Below are 20,543 nucleotides of genomic sequence, written 5' to 3' on the forward strand. Positions count from 1 at the left end.
AAATGTGAGTTTAAAATTTTGCCTTTTTTCTTTCAACTGTGTTTTTATCTCGCAATTCTGACTTTTTTCTCAGAATTGGGAGATATGAACTCGCAATTGCAAGTTATAAAGTCCAGTTATAAGGGTTATAACTTGCAATTGTGAGAAAAACGTCACAACTGTGAAATATAAACTTGCAATTCTGAGAAAAGTCAGTTTTGCAAGTATATATCACAATTCTGACTTTATAACTCGCAGTTGCGAGTTTACATCTCACAATTCTGGGAAATAAAATTAAGAATAGCATGATGTAAACTCACAATTGCGAGAAAAAAGTCAGAATTGTGAGATAAAAAGTTGCATATACCTTTTTTTTATTTTTTCATTCAGTGGCGGAAATGAGTTTCCATGGGACATAGTAGGTAAAATATGTTTATTTATATCTTTGTTGTTATTACATTTCATATCAATTTTGATGGATATGAAATGTTGAGTTATAGTCTAAGAACAATAGTTTGTGTTCAGAACATTCAAATGGTAATCTCTGATTTCTTTTAAAGCTGAAACATAATGTGAAGTTGTCTCATGTGTTGTCCCATGTCTCAAGAATCAAGTGAATATGCACACGTGATATGCTGTACACTATTCATGCCCTTATGATGGTCACTAAACAGCCACACAAACACACACAAACTCACGTATTTACTCCAACATACTCACACTCAGGCATAAACACATGCACATGGAACCAGCACACATACTCCCACACCTGTGGCCTACATTCATTTGGTGCCGTTTAAGGAGATATTTATGAGGTGAAGTCAGCCGTGACTGAGGTTTCTCTTTCCCCACTTTCTGACTCCCTTAATTGTCAGGTACCTCTCTTTCCAGCAAAACACCCTGTCTAAAGAGAGTATGCATGTACGGTTGGCACAAGTGCACCACAGCACTCACATAGTGGAGCATGAAAAAAATACACATGCACACACACAAAAAAAATAACTTGCACATATTCCATCCTGTCGTACAGAGAACAGACTACATCAGATGTACTGACAGAGAGTTTGTCTCATATTTCTCTTCGGTGACAGCCCAAAAACACGAGCTGCTGTGCCGTTATATTCTGCAGGATGTGAAAAAGCAGAATGTGTCAGCGCAGGAAACAGGCTGTCTGAATATAAAGCTGATATGAAACTCCAATCAGCTGAACTGGCCAGTCCAACATGAGAGGCCTCTGCATGCCTGACAACCCTCATACTGTGCCTTAAATTAGCACTTATTTAAAATCAATAAAAACTTTCACTGAAGACTGAAGATTTATATAACAAAGACATAGCTAAGTTAACATACTCATGCTCATGTCACTACCTAAATCATTTTATACAATGATTTCTTGAGGGTTATTCCGACAGCTGTGGTATTACTAATTTGATGCCAACCAAACCAGGGTTGTGAGCAACAGAAGAACAGCCTGTTCAATATGTCGTACTGTCTCAAGGCAGTGTGATCTCATTAGTATTGTGACAACCCACAAAGACACACACAAAGGCATTTAAACAAGTGACTTAACACACACGTCTTTTACATTAAGTCAAGGCCTTAAACACTAGGGGAACAACTGATGTTGTAATGGGTGCAGATGTCATTTTTATTTACTCTAATTTAATTTAAAAGTGACAGGATTTAAATATATAAAGAAAAAAATTAAAAGAAAGAAAAATTGTGCTAGAATCTATTGCAATGCATTTTTGCTATTTGCGAAAAATATTTGCATTTTTAAAAATGTCTACAATCATTCTTAATTCTATGCCTAATATGCTGGAAACGGCTCTGTTAATGCTTCTTGTCACATCACATTCAATTACAAATTCCATCACATAAATGATGCAGGCTTCTTTTAATTTAAAACTGTGAAATTTGACCAAAAAGTCAAATGCTTTGCATCAGATATCATGTTGGTCGTATCTTTCGTTTTTGAACAGTAAGATTTTTAATATTTTTAGAGAAGTCTCTTCTGCTCACCAAGCCTGTATTTATTTGATCCAAAGTACAGCATAAACAGTAAAATTTTGAAATATGTTTATTATTTAAAGTAAGTTTTCTATTTGAATATATTTTAAAATGGAATTTATTCCTGTGATTTTAAAGCTGAATTTTTAGCATCATTACTCCAGTCACATGATCCTTCAGAAATCATTCTATTATTCTCATTTGCTGCGCAAAAAAAAAACAAAAAAAACAAAAAAAAAACATTTATTCATACAAAATGTTTCTTGAGCAGCAAATCAGCATATTAGAATGATTTCATGGATCATGTGATGCTGAAGACTGGAGTAATGATGCTGAAAATTCAGCTTTGATCACAGGAATAAATTACATTTTAAAATATATTCAAATTGAAAGCAGTTATTTTTAATAGTAAAAATATTTCACAATTTTACTGCTTTTGCTGTATTTTTAATCAAAATAATGTAGGCTTGGTGAGCAGAAGAGACTTTTTTAAAAAACATAAAAAATCGTACTGTTCAGAAACTTTTGACTGGTAGCACACATGTTGAATTTTAAATGTCTGGCTACTTACTTCACACTTCTTGATCGCTAAAACTCATCATCATTGCAATGGAATTCATGTTTGAGTTCTGTGAACAGTAAACCCTTCCTGGAGTTTTCACGAGATTTTTGCTCACTTTTGTTCACTCCTGAAATAAAATCTCCTGAAAATGTACTCACCCCAATGTCATCCAACACATTCATGTCTTTCTTTCTTCATTCAAAAAGAAATTAAGGTTTTTGAGGAAAACATTCCAGGATGTTTCTCCATATAGTGGACTTCAGTGGGGATCAACAGGTTGAACGTCCAAATTGCAGTTTCAATGCAGCTTTAAACGGCTCTACACTACGCCATTTGAAGAACAAGGGTCTTATCTAACGAAACGATCAGCCATTTTCTAAAAAAAAAAAAAACTATTTCTATACTTTCTAACCACAAATGTTAATCTTTCACTAGTTCTGCAATGCATGGCTTCATGCATTATCTAATCGCACTGGAAAAGTCACACACAGTTAGTTCTTCATCTGCATACTTTGGTTAAAAAAAGCAGGGTAGAGTAAAAAAGCTGCATTGAAATTGCATTTTGGACCTTCAACCCATTGATCCCCACTGAAGTCCATTATATAGAGAAAAATCCTGTAATGTTTTTCTCAAACACCTTTCTTTTTGACTGTAGAAATAAAGACATGAACATCTTAGATGACACGGGGGTGAGTAAATTATCAGGAAAATGTAATTCTGGAGTGAACTAATCCTTTAAAGGAGAAGTTCACTTCCAGAACAAAAAAATACAGATAGTGTACTCACCCCCTTGTCATCCAGGATATTCAAGTATTTCTTTCTTCAGTTGTAAAGAAATTATGTTTTTTGAGGAAAACATTTCAGGATTTTTCTTCAATGGTACCCTGTGTTTAAACTTCCAAAATGCAGTTCAAATGCGGCTTCAAACGATCCCAAATGCGGTTGTAAACGATCCCACCCGAGGAAGAAGGGTCTTATCTAGCGAAATACTATTTATATACTCTTTAATGTCAAATGCTCTTCTTGTCTTGCTCTGCCTGAACTCTGTTTTGTTCCGGTTCATGACAGTTAGGGTATGTCAAAAAACTCCCATCTCATGTTCTCCCTCAACTTCAAAATCATTCTACATCGCTGTTTTACCTTTTTTGTTAAGGGTGTTCGATCATGTTCACTTTGCAAAGACTGGGTCGGTACTTCTGTAGTGATGTAGGATGATTTTGAAATGATTTTTGAAGTTGAGGGAGAAAATACGATGAAGAGTTTTTTAACATAAACTAACTGTTTTCAACCAGAATACACAGAGCTCAGGCAGAGCAAGACAAGACGAATGTTTGACTTTATAAAGAACATACATTTTCATGAAAATAACAGACAGTTTCGCTAGATAAGACCCTTCTTCCTTGGCTGGGATCATTTACAACCGCATTTGGGATCGTTTGAAGCCGCATTTAAACGCATTTAAAAGAAGTTCAAACTCTGGGCACCATACCAGTCCATTATATGGAGAAAAATCCTGAAATCTTTTCCTTAAAAAACATAATTTCTTTACGACTGAAGAAAGAAAGACATGAACATCTTGGATGACAAGGGGGTGAGGACATTATCTGTAAATGTTTGTTCTGTAAGTGAACTTCTCCTTTAAGGTCATACTGTTGCATCTGAACAATCAAAACCCAGGTACGTCACCATACAACACAAACCTATCCACAGTACAAACAACCCTTTACATTCTCACAGGTGTTTGCGTCAAATCAAATACAGTGTTTACACTGTCTGAGGTCTGTGATCACAATAAAACCCCCAAGGTCACCATATAAGGTCACCCTCCCACAGCACAATGACTATTCTCAGGCAGAAAACAGGCATATTTTTGCATTCCGCCTCATACGCTACTATTACATGATGCTTGCAACCCACCCAGCTCTAATCAACGGCATGCACTGGCATTTGCATAAATGGCTTGAGCCAGCAAACCCATAATTCTTTAAATGTCCTCCCGTCGTAAAATCATTTAGGAAGCCACGAGTAAGTCAGCGAGGCAGACGGAAAAAACGACTCTCTCCCTCTCATGCCATTCAAAGTCAGTGACGACACAGTAGCCGATTGGTATTCTGCGCGTGTTCTCATCAGAACCGTCCCTACAGACAAAACACCTTCAGCCCAGCCATGCCTACAGGCCCTCCGGAGGGGACGCAGTCACTGTGCTATTTACCCCCACTCTGACCTTTCACTGGGTACTTCGTCTCTGCTGCCTCCAGCTATGGATACTGTGTGACCAACCTTTACCAACCCCTGGCTCAACGTCTGATCTGAAGATATTTCTCTAATGTCAAGTTACCGCATGCTTATTTCCGCCCTCTCACCGCCTGTCGATATGCAAAGAAAAAAAGTAAGCAGGACCGATAGAGGAAGTGGTGCTGCGGCACTTTCAGCCTTAAATCACTCTGGGCCAAGGGTGGGTATGGCTTAAGCATCACACTTCCTCTTTAGAGGTTACTGTAGGTACGGTACGCAGGCTGAAGCAGACCTCACATCTAATCAAACAAGCTAAGTTTGCATTCGCATCAAGCTGTTATTTTTACGGTTCATGTTTAAAATGCAAAACTCTTTTCAAGCATTTTCAAATCCCGCTTTTTCTGAGCAGTCTCTTCTATAATCACATTTCCCGCAAACCAGAGGAAAAAAAATATTTTTCACGTGGAGATGTGATCAAAGCCAAAGCGTTGAAAGAGTGAGAGATAAGAGTAGGGACGAAAAGACTAAACAAAAGCTGTTTTTGGAATAAATCTTCTGCTAATCGCATTAATGCAAGGAAACATGTACAAACGATAACTCAAATCTAAAGCAAACAGAAAATACCTGGTGCAGGCGGGGTAGCGAACAAACTCCTAATATCTGATCATCATACTAGCACAGGAAGTGCTGTCTTGGCAAACAGGAAGCACGAGCTGGCAGAACAGGTCTTTACTGTGTGTGTGCGTGTGTTTGAACGTCAGTGTAGTTTTACTCTCAAGCACACAGATCATCACTGTTTGCATGTGTATTTAATACCATGACTAGATGCAGTTTAACTACAGAGATAAGCTGATGTGTGAGTCACAGACTAACCAGCGAGTCCTTTCCCTTTACACACACACATACACAAAGGCAATTTCAGGCTCTCTGCGCCAGTGAACAGTGAGAGGGGTGTCTCTTTAAAGCTTGGTGGTCTAGTTGTTAAGAAATACTCATGTATGTGGTTAGTGTGCAACAAAACCACAAACAGCCTGTGCATCTATTCAGTTTCATACTCAAGATAAAGAGCATAAAACATCAAATATTCTTCGGTATCACTCACTCTCTCCTTTTCCTTTTCTCTCGCTTTCATTTTTGAATTTTTTTTTTTAGACAAGACCAGACACGCTAGAAAAATACAGTCGGGATGGACTAACTCTCTCTGGCGAATAATGCAAATTTACAGATAAAAGTGCGCCAAGATGAAACAACAGTGCAAGAGCGAGCGTGTTGTTGCGCGCGGCTGAGGTGGATGTGTTGTTTGTCTGGTGTGAAGGCGGGAGTGTGTTGTAAAGCTGTCTTCCCTCTTTCTCTCTTTCTCTTACACTCAGTTAAATGAGCTCATCGCCGAGGTGCTAGGTCACACAAGACAGCCGCTCGATTTCGCGGCTTGCTTCGAGACAGTAACCTTAACACAATATTCTTCTTTGAAATCGAACTCATAATAAGGGCATCGGAAGTTATGCAGCCGTGAAGCATCTAGTTCCACAGAACTGATTATAAACTAAATCAACATTTACAGTTGCAAATCGAATGTACATTTTGTACTTTCTTAAAGGGACCGTTGACCAAAAATAAATATTACTCACCCTCATGTAATATGAAATCCTAATGACTTTCTTTCTTGCATAGATTTAAAAATAAATATCGGCAAGAGGCTGTCGAGCGGCAAAAAATCTTAAGAAAGTTTGGTTCTCGAGTCTCGTTATTGACATGGAACATGTCATGACTCATCTTGATGCGCCTTCTTTGGATGCATCATGTTACACAATGCTTACTGTAATTGTTCACTGACTCTACTATGTACTTACGTCAAAAGAAATGTGGTATGTACAGTAACAGTAATGGTACAGTAATAACAGTACACTATGCATAGTTAACTATAATTATGCAAAGTTTAATTTACTTATTACATTAATAACACTAAATTATAACCTAACCAAACCAAATTATAAACCTAACCCTACAGTAAGAACAAGTTGTTATTTTACATTACATTTTTGTGCAATTAAACTGTAACAAGGACACATTAAACTAAGGTGTAACCCAGTGTAATTATTGTGTTGGTGTTGCACAGTAAAACCCTTTTGCTGCTATTGATGTGGGATATGGTTAAGGTTAGGGCCAGGTTTTGCGGTATGGTTTGGTTTAAGAGTGAGCTCATTAGGTCAGCAGTGTAAATAAAGTAACTACATGCTGGCATTTTTTTTTTTTTATAACCACAATATGTTAAAAAGGTATGTACAAACAAAGTACATTTTATCAAATGATTCATTCTCTAAAAAATGCTGGGTTAAAAACAGCCCAGCACTGGGGGAAACATTGACAAACCCAGCAACTGGCTTGTTTTGACCCAGCAGTTGTGTTAAATGTTTAACCCAACCTTATGGGTAGTGATATTTAACTCAACTATTGTTTAAAAATTACTATATGGCTGGCTTAAAATGAACCTAAAATAGGCTAAATTAAAAATCAGACTAGAGGCATCAGCAATAATCAAAAGGTGAATATTTATTAATAAGCAATTTTAAAATGTTTTTTATTTAATTACTATTTATTCAAGTAAATCAGAAATGTTCATTTATTGAACATATTTATAAATGCTAATTTCCAACCTATTTTGGGTTCATTTTAAACAAGATATATTGTAATATTTAAGCAACAGTTTAGTTAAACAAAACTACTCAGAAGGTTGAGTTAAACATTTAACTATGCTGGGTTTGTCCATATTTCACCCATCACTGGGTTGCTTTTAACCCAGCATTTTTAGAGTGTAGACATTAGTTGATTTTACTTTTTTTCCCCCACAATTAACAGTTACATTTTTTTGTTAAGTAATGAGTTTTGTATTTTGATTAAACTATCCATTAATTTTTGTCATGCCAAATTCAATTAATTTTAGTTCATTTTAATTCAATTTAGTTCAATTTACGTTGAAGTAGGAAACATTTTAGCTACACTAAAATGCTGGGTAATTTTTTTAACCCAAATGCTGGGTTCTTCCTGTTGGGTCATTTTAATGGGGTGTTTTTAATATTTTTTCTGTGCCGTAAATTATATTATTTTATGCAACTCGACATACAAGGACGAGATGTCACACTCTAAAAAATGCTAGGTTATTTTTTTTTAACCTAAATGCTGGGTTTAGCCTGTTGAGTCATTGTATTGGGTTGTTTTTATCATTTTACCCAGTTGCTGGGTAGTTTTTCTGCACTCTAAAAAATGCTGGGTTATTTTTTTTAACCCAAATGCTGGGTTCAGTTTGTTGGGTCATTTTATTGGGTTATTTGTAACATTTTTTATCCAGGTGCTGGGTAGATTTTCTGTAACTATGCTGCTGGATCATTTTTAATGCTGGGTTATTCATTCTACCCAACCGCTGAGTTGAGCCTGTCTCCAACGAAACAACCCATCTGTTGAGTTATAGTCAGAGTGCGGGCTTTTGCGTCCTCTACAGAAGAGTGTATTTCTCAGCTCTGCTGTGCACCTCTTCAGCGATATAAAGGTTTGTATACATTTTATTTCATTTATAAAGTCTTTACTGTGCTGTAAATTATATTATTTTTTTACGCAACACAACATACAAGGACTAGATGTCACACTCTAAAAAATGCTGGGTTATTTTTTTAACCCAAATGCTGGGTTCAGCTTGTTGGGTAAATTTATTTGGTTGTTTTTAATGATTTTTTTCCCAGCTGCTGGGTAGTTTTTCTGCATTCTAAAAAATGCTGTTTTTTTTTTCTTTTACCCAAATGATGGGTTCAGCTTATTGGGTTATTTTATTGGGTTATTTGTAACTTTTTACCCAGGTGCTGGGTTGTTTTTCTGTAACTAAGCTACTGAGTAATTTTTAATGGGTTATTAAATATTGGGTTATTTTTCTCTGCCCAACCTCTGGATTGAGCCTGTCTCTGACAAAACAACCCAGCTGTTGAGTTACAGTCAGAGCGTAGGCTTTTTGCGTCCTCTACAGAAGAGAGTGGTTCTCAGTGCCGCCACGCACTTCTTTCGCGAAATAAAGGTTTAATTTATAAAGTCTTTACTGTACTGTAAATCATATTATTTTACGCAACGCAACATACCAGGATGAAATGTTAGTCAGCTGCGTCAGTAGCGGTCATTTCGTATGATGGAAATGCCTTTTGCCTTGCATAACATAACACTGATTTTATTCGTTATAACACTGAATTTAATTTGATGTCAAAATACGTTCTCCAATCTCAGTACTTTTTGTTTATGGACAGGTTATAGAGTCAATGACGGCATCTTTCAGCTATGAGTGAAACGCAAGGTGGCGGTCTGAGGTTCGTAGTTCCCCCAGCTAATAGCAGCCCATCACCGGCTCAGATTACAGAAAATGTTTGAATACACTTAAATTAAAATGCTACTGTTTTATTTTTAAAATGAGTGTTAAACAAGATTAATGGTATGTAATATTGTAAACTATGCAATATTCACTCATATAAATTCATTTCGTCTTATATTTTTGTCCATGGGTGTTCCTGCTTAATAATAAATGCTTATCTTTTGATTATTGCTGTTGCCTTTTCAATTCTGTGTGTGATTTTTAATTTCCAGGCTATTTTTAAACAATAATTGACTTAAAACAACCCAGCATGTTGGGTAAAAACATTTAACCCAACCAGTTGCGTCAAAGTAACTCAGCATGTGTTCTGTCCAGTATTTCCCCAGCGATGGGTTGCCAAATAACCCAAGTTGGGTGGTTTTTAGCCCAGCATTTTTTTTAGAGTGTAATAAGAAAGTGCAAAAAACACACCAAATATGCAAACATTTTACAAATATTAATTTAAATATGTATGTCAGTTAATTTCAAAGCTATTGTACGTCTTCAGAGAACTTGGAATATATTGGATTAAGTCATATTGACTACTCTATGAAAATCTTCTGAGCTCATCAGCTCCTATCCAGATACGTTTTCAACATATGAGAAGGATATTCTGCAAAACACCTTTTTAATATTTCAAGGAAGCAAGAGAATCATGAGGCTTGGAACGATGTGAAAGTGAATAAATGATTACAGAATTATTTTTGGGAGAACTATCTCTCGAACTTTTTCATCAAGAGGGGAATTAATTTGTCACGGAAATCTCACGCCGCATCTCGGCAGGTTTGCATAATGACAAAAAAATCTAGTAAATTGAGTTTGTGAGGCTGTTACATCCAGCCATATGGCACCACGCTCTAGCAGACCAAAAACATTAATCCCTGCCCTGACAAATGGACAATGTGCATTAAAAAACTGGAGGTAAGAAACAAGGCACATGGCCTGCAATATAAAAGCACATCAAACATGTGAACGCATCTTTTACATAAGCTATTACAGCTGTAATATCATAAGAGAACGTACAAATGCAGAAAAAGCATGTGCTTTGGGCTAAAAAATGCTGCTTGGGAATTCAGTCACTGTTATTTCACAGACCTTAGGTTTTTGAGATCTTTTAATCCGGCTGTACCTGTACGAGTAGGGCAATGCTTTGACACAGATATGACTTTGGCAATGTGAGAGATAAGGTATGAGAGAAAGAAAGCTGCCTCTCGCAGGTTCTGATGGTATTTTGGTTGTCTAGCGGTGTGTGCTGATGGTCTTTTAGCGTAGATGCACCTCTACTAAACAGAAAGACAGAAAGAGAGACAGATTAAAGGTGCTCTTTGCCACTTTTTAATGTCACTTACAGCCCTGATCTACGAGAGAGCGAGCCGGAAAGAGAGAGAGACTTAATATGCCTGCAGGCTTTTTGGCACTCGAGTCTCCCGACTGCTTAGAGAGGGAATTCCTTCTGAAGACCAATAATGACACACATACATACACGCATGCTGCTTCTTTGGGAATAAGGGAAGAGTGTGATGAGGCGAGGAGAAGGAGAAAGACACCGAGTTGTGTCGGTGTGTGTGTGTGTATGAGGCTGCTCGACAGAATATTCCTGGAGAGAGAAAGCCAAACAGTTGACGATGCATTCTCTCCACAAATAAACCGTGGAAAGCGCCAAAGAAATATTAATATGCATGCTGTTGTGGAAGTAATAGAGGGAAAAAACTCAATGCTATAATTATTAAACGAGGAAAAATGACTGTTTCTGCATGCAAATGAGCATGTTATGGATCTTCAGCGTGTAAACACACATTAAAAAGATTTTAGAAAGGCCAAGCTGAATTAGTTTCTTCATGCAAGTGTGACATCGGCATACATCAGTTCTCCGTCAGAAAACGCTTTTGATTCTCAGCATAAAGTCTGGTCCGTTTAGGAGCTTATTTTGGTCAAGAACTACACAGGAAAAGGTCCTTATGTTTTGTTTTTACACAATTGTTAGGAGCATGTTTATTTTATATTTTAAAAATGTTTACATTTGTAAACACAATAATCCAGCATGAAAAAATGAAATAATTAAAACAAGGACAAAGCAGTGTTGATCTGTATACTACCAGTCAAAAGTTTTTGAACAGTAAGTCTCTTCTGCTCACCAAGTCTGCATTTATTTGAGCCAATGTACAGCAAAAACAGTAAAATTTTGAAATATTTTTACTATTTAAAATAACCGTTTTCTATTCGAACAGATTTTAAAATGTAATATATTCCTGTGATTTCAAAACTGAATTTTTAGCATCATTACTTGAGTCACAAGATTTTTCAGAAATCATTCTAATATTCTGATTTGCTGCTCAAAAAACATTTGAACAAGCTCAAAAGAACAGAAATCATCAGAAATATCAGAAATCAAAATCTTATGTAACATTACAAATGTCTTTAACATCACTTTTGATCAATTTAAAGCACTGTTGCTAAATAAAGGTATTAATTTCTATAATTTCCCAAAAATATATATACTGACTCCAAGCTTTTGAATGGTGTAGTGTATAATTTTACAAAAGCTTTTTATTTCATATACATGCTGATTTTTGGATCTTTGTATTCATCAAAGAATCCTGAAATATTGATACAATAATAAAAAAATGTTTCTGGAACCTAACGATATCAATTTCATTGTGAAAACACTGAACATCTTTATTAAGACGTTCAAAGAGCCGGCCATCAGATCAGAACTGGCGATTTCAGTTGGTTCTTGCTTTTTCTGAGTGCAATATGCATCAGCGAACAGACTGCGGGCGGTCTGTTGGCATGCCATCTGAGGGTCTTCTGATCGTAACAGAGAAGATACCATTTTGATATAGATTTATTAAACCCCACATACACACAGAGTGAGGTGTAACGCAGTTATAACGTTCTTCACATGTTCGGTTGAAATAACCGTTCATGGCGATTTGCAGGGAAATTCTGAAGCTGCAGCCATTTGCTTTGAGCTGAATTTCATACGGCAGAGATGTTTCTGCAGCATGCAGCTAGGCTGATGTGTCCGTCTCACCTCATTCTCCCAGTGTGATTGGAGCAATCACCAGGTGACCCTGATAGTGATCTATGCATACTCTACACATAACATGGTGCTATATAGACGTACGTGAGTCGGCGGCTCCCTCTCTGCCTCTCCTCGTCTCACTCTATAAGCCGTAGGAGAAAATACGCAGAGCGGCATGAGTGCAAAAGCAAACCGCACCAAACATGTAGGTAATATTAAAATGATGCCATCAGATCTCGCTCTCTCCAGCCTGTTTCTGTAAAACACCCTGGAAAGATAAACAGAGATGGAGATCCAGAGGGAAATGTGGACGTCAAGATCCAGTGACCACAGCGCTAACGCGCTTCAACATGACAGCCGTCTTTAATCACGCGGCACCAAGGGAATGCGCAGCTTAAATGTGTTTGCATGGACACTATTGTCCTGCACATCAAGGGAATAGAGATTTTCCTTTCCTTCATATCTCGGCTGCTCTGGTTTCGTGAGCGCTCTGCTGGGGGATTCCTGCTAATTGCTTGCACATTCCCTTCTTCCTCTATTAAAGCCAGGCCACCATTCCCTCTTACAATCTACAGTACCGCCGCCACAAGAGAAGAAGTCCAAACCGGAGACAAAACACAAGCAAGAAAGAATACAGCTGGATCATAAGAGGAATGTGAATTCTGAACTAAAACAGAAAGACTGTTTGACATTTGAAGGCCATGATGGTATCTAGTTTATGCCAAAGATGGTTTGTCATACAGCCAGGCGCGACGTCTGACCGTGTGCGTCGGAAAGGTGGCTCGCGCATCTGTGTGTGCGTATCAGAGAAGTGGTGAGGTTTCTCCCCTGGCGCACGGGCAGCATCGCAATCAAAGGTCGGAATTCATCAACACTGGCATCCTCCGACATCTTGAAGCAATCTAAGGTTTACTCCAGGAGTGGGCGGGGGGCGCGTCTGTTTGCCTGAGCGTGGGTGTTTGTGTGGATGCGAGAGGGGGTTCCTGACAGAAAGTGAGGACGGAGCGTTTGTAACTTTTCCTGTGAGCTATATTTAATCCATTACGGAGAAGCAGAGGCATGTCTATCTGGAATCAGACTTTTAGCGGAAGAGATGCCCAACTAATTAGGCTCGAGCAAACAACACACAGCACTTGGCAAATCGCGCACATATTTGGGCCTCTAAAAATATCCACGTTACGGCCATGCCTGTAAATCAGAAGAGGGTCAAGCTCTCCATCATGTGAACGTCTGCGAAGGCTGCTTCTTCTGCGCCTACAGACGCCGCGCTTTGTATGAGAGAGAGGATGCCCATATGGCCGTTTTACAGCGTACCGTAAACAGAAAGGATAAACAGAGGAATGTGTGATTCTAATTTCCCTCGCAGACTGTAACGTACAGTGGGTGGAAGACAAATGGAGAATAGAAAAGTCTAAAGGCGCCTAACCGCATTACCAACCTCTCCAGGACCTGCCGGTTGACTGTACATGCACAAACACAAGATAAATAAAGGGACGCACAGCCACGCAAAGCCAATCGGCCTTCTGGAAAATTACATCTATTCACATCCCACCATCTGCAGTGCAAATCGGACGTTCAATACGCAAACACGATGGGAAATCGTAAATAAAAAAATCTGGGGACAAAATGTCCACCTTTCATGTTTGTGCACTCAGAGGCGGGTGAGCAATCACAATGCTTGTTAGAAAAACAGAGGACATTGCTTATGACATTAGTCCTGTTGTTAATTTAATTCTTTCATCAATCCGTTCGTCCAACTTCAATCCTATGTGAAATGGCAGAAAGTTCTCCCTGCCCCTGACCTGCTCCAATGACATTGAGATTCGGTGGAAATCATGGTATTGACAGAGTGCCACAATGATTATCCACAAGCCGAGACGGCCACAAAGTAAGTGTCAATTACAACAGCCTGATCAAATGCGCACTTGATGCTGTGTGTCACACACACATGGAAAAACACACACGTAATCATGCAAGGAGAGAAAATTGAGACATCAACTGATTTGAAGTTCAACCCTCAGGCGAAGGATGCAAATCACAGTCTCATTATGCATGTGTGTGTGTGTGTATCGGTGGGAAGACGAGCACAAGATTTAGTGTCTTCCCACTTCTATTACCTACTGTGTTTACACTGAGCGAAAGGAAAGGATGGAAAGAGAGCGATGTAGGTGCACTTGTGCTGTACGACGGCGCATGTGTGTTGCATGCGGTATTAGACTTCTCGCAATGAGACGAATTGAACAGCAACATTGCGTACAAATAAGACCTGCTCTCCCAGAAGACTACCAACTACACATATCCGCTCACTCTCGTTCTCACTCACACACACACACTGTTATCAGGCATATCGGTTTTGTTTCGAGCGCTGCCCTACAGGTACTTGATTTTGATCTGTGTTTTGCATCAGTCTCTTTTCTCACGTCTCCCTCTCCCTCATTTGTATTTGCGTGCGCGTGCTTTTGCACAGTGTGTGCTGGGATCTCAAAGTGCGTGATGTCATTTTTCTTTTTTCCTGTTTACTCGACTAAGATTAACAGCGTAAAAGCATTTACGACGCATTCCAGAAAACCAGCCCCGAAAAAGCCCGTCTGCATTCCAGCATAACGCACCCCAAAAAACACCAGCAGCAGCAGCAGTGGCAGCGTGTGAGAAAAACAATCCACAGACCTGCAGGATTCAACAGAGGGAAAACTTACAACAACACGCAAACACACATGCACCCTCTCCGCTGCACATGTTTAGCACACACACAGTCTCAAATTTCAGGGAACCCTCGGATGCTCAGTCGTGACGGCGCAGGAGCATGTGCATATGTGTGTGTGTGAGTGTATGTGTGAGAGTGCATGTGGATCTTACCGGATGGCACGAAATGAAGAACTTTGTTTGCTTCCATCATTCCCTTCTCAACCCATAATCATCCTGTAGTCCTGACACTAATGAGGGCAAGATCACCTCTGCTCCGGTCTCCTCTCTCTCCCCTCCTCTCTTCACTTCTACCTCTCCCTCTCTCTCTTTCTCTCTCTCTCTCTCTCTGTATCTATCTTTCTTTCTCTCTCTCTCATTCCTCAGACATATTTAGTGAGTCAGCCTTGCCCTGCCTCCGCTGAGCTGTGACTCTGGGTCCTAAAGCCTACGTTTCCTGCAATTCTCTGTTTCACTTTGCGTACTTGATGCTTGCGGGCAGAAATCGTCACGACAAACCGCCTGGCGTTTAGCATTACTTTTGTGTGCGAGAGTAGTCACTCAGTGTCAACAAAACGTGCGTTCTGATTAATGTTTTGCAATGTGCGACATGTGCCTGTAAGTTTGCATACTGATGTCACTGTTATGTCCTTTGTTTCTTGCACAATAATGAATAATGTCATTCTTGCATCCAGAAAATCAAGGCATGATATAAATACACACCCTGTTGTGAGGTGTGGTGCTTTCGGATTGTTTGATGCGATTATTTTTGGTGTGGTGCTTCTGGACTGTTTGATGCTGTTATTTTTGGTGAAGACATGTTGAAACAACAATGTTTCAAAGAGATTTACTGCAAAGATGGCTGCTGAAATTGGGTACATTAGCTGTAACACGTCGCAAGCGTCTTGTTTTTTTAGGCAGTATGTGTATGAGAATCAACAGTGTAGCACCGTGATCTCAGCGTAAAGGCGGCTACATGGTTAAATACATGCAAGAGAGAAAAGACTAATTAAAATAGATGTAACAATGATCTTATTTTAGTCGATTCAATTTTGAATGGCAAATATCGAAACACTTAAAAAAATTGAAACCTTGAATTTTAAATGATAAACATTGTAAACCCCAAAAACATAATATATTTTATACACTTAAAGGCATAGTTCACCTAAAAATGAAAATTGTGTCATCAATTACTCATCGTCATGTCGTTCCAAACCCGTAAGAACTTCATTCATCTTTGGAATAAAAATTAAGATATTTTTGATTAAATCTGAGAGCTTTCTGGCCCTGCATAGACAGCAACGCAACTGAAACGTTCAAGGCCCAAAAAGGTTATTAAGCTATGCGAATACTTTTTGTGCGCAAAGAAAACAAAAGTAACGACTTTATTCAACAATTTTTTCTTTGACGTGTATTTACGTACCATGACATATGCGTGAAATTGTTGAATAAAGTCATTTTTTTGTTTTCTTTGCACACAAAAAGTATTCTCGTAGCTTCATAAAATTAAGGTTGAGCCACTGATTTCACATGGACTATTTTAACAAATAAAATTTACTACCTTTCTAGGTTTCGAACTTGGCAGTTGCGTTGCTGTCTACACTGAAAAAATAAACTTGTAGGATTTGCTTAAAAAAAACAATTTGCACTAACACATTTTAAGTCAATTTTACTGCTACCGCCACGTACAACCTACTTAATATTGAACTATAATGATTAATAATTTTACTTATAGAATTAAGTAAAATCTACTTACCCAAGTTAAGTAAATTTAACAAGGAAAATAAGTAACTTTAGCTTGGCCAGTAAACGTTTGAGTAATATTTGCTTAGTCAAAGCTTGCTTAGCAATACTTTGATTTTACTTAATAAAGCACCTACTTAAACCATGCTTTTAAAGTGTATGTTACTTAGAAACAATAAGTAAATTGTAAATTATACAATAGATATCATGTGGCCACCATGTCTACATATATTAAGCATAACAGATCACGTGAGTCAAGCACGCATCAGCTGATCACATCTACCTATAGGAATACGACACCTATCGTGGCATTCCTATTTAAGCTTTATTCAGTATTATTCGGCAGCTTTGTCGCTTGCTAAGGAGCAAAACACCCTCCTCCATTCCCAACTCCTACTTTTGCCACAGTCAGGACTTGGCTTCTGATATTCCTCATAGAATCAGACTCAATTCTTTTATCTGAATAATGTCTTACACTTAAATATCATTAAGTACATTAATGATATCTGCTTTGTTCTGTTCTGTTTACGCTGGGGGGTTATTATTACCGCTTTCCCTGCTCATTCATGACATGCTGCATGGATGGATAGGGAGTTTTTTGCCCAGAACAGAACCATGCCACCAAACTGTATGCTAACTGTCTATCATTTTGACGACACTGGTCCTGACAGAATCAGTAAAGTGGCGCTCATCCGAACATGGAGACTTCAATACTTGGTACACAATACACAATGACGGTAACATTCTGTGGTTCATTTTTGAGCATGAATGTGTCATTTTGAGTAGAAAATGACGTTCACATGTAAAAAAACTACAAGTTACTAAATCTAACAACAAAAACAATGATAAAACTGTACAAATACAGCTGGAAAACGGGGAAAAAAACAACTTTATTTATTATTCATGACAAGTGCATGATTGCAACACCAGTATCAAAAATGTTGAGTAGGTTTTACTTAATTTTATAATGTTTATATTTACGCTTTAACTTCTAAAAGCTTAAATTAAGTACCAATATAGCATTTACTTTTTTTTGGGGGGGGGGGTAAACTATTCCTTTCAATTCATAAAATACATGATTTTGGGGGTTGTAATCTTTGTGATGTAAAATGTAACATTTTTAAGTGACAATTGTGAGATAATTCATTAACCAAACCTGTGTGTTTTTCTTTTTCTGTGAAACACAAAAGAAGATATTTTGAGAAATGTGTTATTATGTCCACACAATGGAAGTAAATACTAACCAAACCTGTTTGGTTACCAGCATTCTTCAAAATATCTCCTTTTATGTCCCACAGAAGAAAGAAAGACATTCACACAGGTTTGGAACAACATAACGGTGAGTAAATGATGACAGAATTTGTCATTTCTTAGTGAATTATCCCTTATTACCTAAAAATATCCACCCGTCTGATGATTAAGAACACAACAAAAGCAACGAAAGACAACAATAAACAGGATGATGACAAAAAAATCGAACAAACGAAGTAGAAGACGAAGATGGCGACAAAGAAGACGTAGAGAAACAACGTTGAAGCAGATACACTAGCAGGAACGGCAGAAAATGATGACGAGGCAGTATTAGCAGATGAAAAGGACGACGACGAAGAAGAAGCAGAAGACAACGGTGAAGAAGAAGAAGGCGGCGAAGAAGAAGAACAGAATGTTTGAGGAATTTCTAGCAAGCACTGTAATGACTCATCATTCCAAGGCTGTTTGTTTTATTTCTCTGTCGAGTGAGGTGGGGGGTACGGGGGGGATCTGTTTTTTATTTCAGCCCTCACAATAAGTCTTATAAAAAGTGTAGAACCCCTCTCTCCTCCCTCCATTTTGTTGCCATCAAAGGCTCTTTCCACAAAACACACCTGCTGGCAGCATGTAAAAGAGTTTGTAGAGGCGTGTGTGTATGTATACGTGTGTGTGTGTGGTTGTAATGTTCACACAGCTCTTGTGTAAACCCTAGACTGTATTGTGATGCGCTGCTCTTTAGACTATTCAGTTATGGTCAGACCGAGTACCTCCCACAGTATGACATGCAAAGCGTTTGATTCGGCCACCTACGCGTCCAAGCGTTCAACATAATGACACTACTGAAATATCATACGTCTCACAATCATCATAGTCTGACTGATTTAAAAGAGACGTGGTGTGTGGGGGGTGTAAAGGGTTAAATCCTGATGTGGGCACAGGATGCTGTGGGTACACAGAGTGAGGTCAATCTCTGACCTTGCTATTGTCCTTGAGTTCAGCAGAGTTGTCCGGAGGTGCCAGACAAACACACGTACTGCACAGCGAAATATTTGGGCTAGATTAGGGACGCAATGTGCATTGGCCAACAGAGAGAGAGATCCCTACAGCAAAGCAAAGAGGGTTCTGGGTGACGCACTGCCCCCTAGTGCCCTGTGCTCGCTGTCAGAGGTCTAAACGTCTAACTTACACAATGACTCTTTGGAGCTGTCTCATAAGCACACACACACACACAAACACACACACACACATTTAATGAATGCCTTATGCTGTCACTTGTGTGCCCTAGACCTCACTTCCTATCTGTGTTTGACTGTGATAGTCAGATCATAAGCTTCACAGGAAATGTTTTGTTGTCTTTCTGGACAAACAATGGGTATTGGAGATTTATGGGTAGTGACTGCTGACTGTAACACTTTAGGCCAAGAGGTACAACCCCAAAATGTCACATACCATCTTTTTGCATAACTCCTGATCTATCTATTTGCATCACAGACACAAGTTACGAATTTTCAGATAAGTAAAGCTAATCTTTTACTCTCCAAACAGTTTTCGTTCATTTAAATTATTAGCAAAATGAGAGATCAGGAATATGTAGTCCATAAAATAGTTATCCAAATATACAAAAACACTGGCATTTGGAAAAAAATAAGGGTATATTATTGCACAGGTCAATGTTCAGGGATCAGGACTGTTGCAACTCAAAATCTTACATGTACTGATCATGAACATTTGTATGCCTTGCAAATGTATATTTTTATATTATAGGTTTTTGTTCATTTGCCACAACAATATGTCTCTCGCTCTCAAGCTAGCTGACAATATTTTGGGAAATATGCAAAATTGCCTTATTAGTTATAGTTCAGGCGGCAAAACGCAATAACTACACAGTGTCATGGGTATGGTTATAGGTCGAATTCAGTTATCAGATTCAATATTTTTACTCAAAGTATCATTTTCCAAATTATTTCTGTTTTTCTTTAGTAAAAGCATTAAGGTTGATTCTATGGAAGCATCATAAATGTATTAAACTACAAATACCAGCATTTTTCAGTTAAAAAGAAACAAGTTTATGCATTTATTCTGGAAAATAAAAATGTTTTTACAGTGCATGTACAGTGAGATTTGGAATGAAGAAAAATGTAATCTTTTGTGAGGAAAAACAAAATTGCAAAGAAAATTTTATAAAAAATATAAATATATTTTTTTATATTATTATGCATATATTTACTATAGAGAGAGAGAGTTTTCTGAGCTACTACAGTTTTTTTTCTGTCCGTATGTTTCTATGGCAGCCTATTTCCGCCACTAAATAAAAAAAATAATTGCAACAAATTCTGACGTTTTTCTCACAATTGTTTGTATTACACAAAAATCAGAATTAGAAAAAAAGTCAGTAAACTCGCAATTGCGAGAAAAAAAGTCAGAATTGTGAGATGTAAATTTGCAATTGTTCTCAGAATTGTGAGATACAAACTCACAATTGCAAGAAAAAAAAGTCAAAACTGTGAGTTTATATCTCGCAATTTTGACTTTCTAACACAACTGTGAGATATTAAGTCATAATTGCATAATATAAGCTCGCAGCTAGGAGTCATAAAATCAGAATTGCAAGATATAAACTCGCAATTGTGACTCGCAATTCTGACTTTATAACACATTATTGCAAATTATTA

The 20,543-nt window shown here is 38.0% G+C and overlaps 1 protein-coding gene across 7 annotated transcripts in view; it reads right to left on the bottom strand.

Annotated features, from left to right (window-relative positions):
• slc4a11 (solute carrier family 4 member 11) overlaps positions 1–20,543 on the bottom strand; it is a 98,704-nt gene that overhangs the window by 74,478 nt on the left and 3,683 nt on the right. The window contains exon 1 of one of the 7 annotated variants that reach the window (XM_051126492.1): positions 15,052–15,273. The exons of 4 other annotated variants lie outside the window; for them this stretch is intronic. In XM_051126492.1, coding sequence (XP_050982449.1) covers positions 15,052–15,091 — 40 coding nt within the window. In that variant the 5' untranslated portion in view covers positions 15,092–15,273. Of the gene's footprint in view, positions 1–5,410; positions 5,487–6,414; positions 6,543–15,051; positions 15,274–20,543 lie in introns of those variants that run through there. 2 more of the 7 variants (XM_051126497.1, XM_051126496.1) reach the window with 2 other exon arrangements.

This window comes from Labeo rohita, chromosome 13 (assembly GCF_022985175.1).
Source record: "Labeo rohita strain BAU-BD-2019 chromosome 13, IGBB_LRoh.1.0, whole genome shotgun sequence".
In the NCBI taxonomy this organism is placed as follows: Eukaryota; Metazoa; Chordata; class Actinopteri; order Cypriniformes; family Cyprinidae; genus Labeo; species Labeo rohita.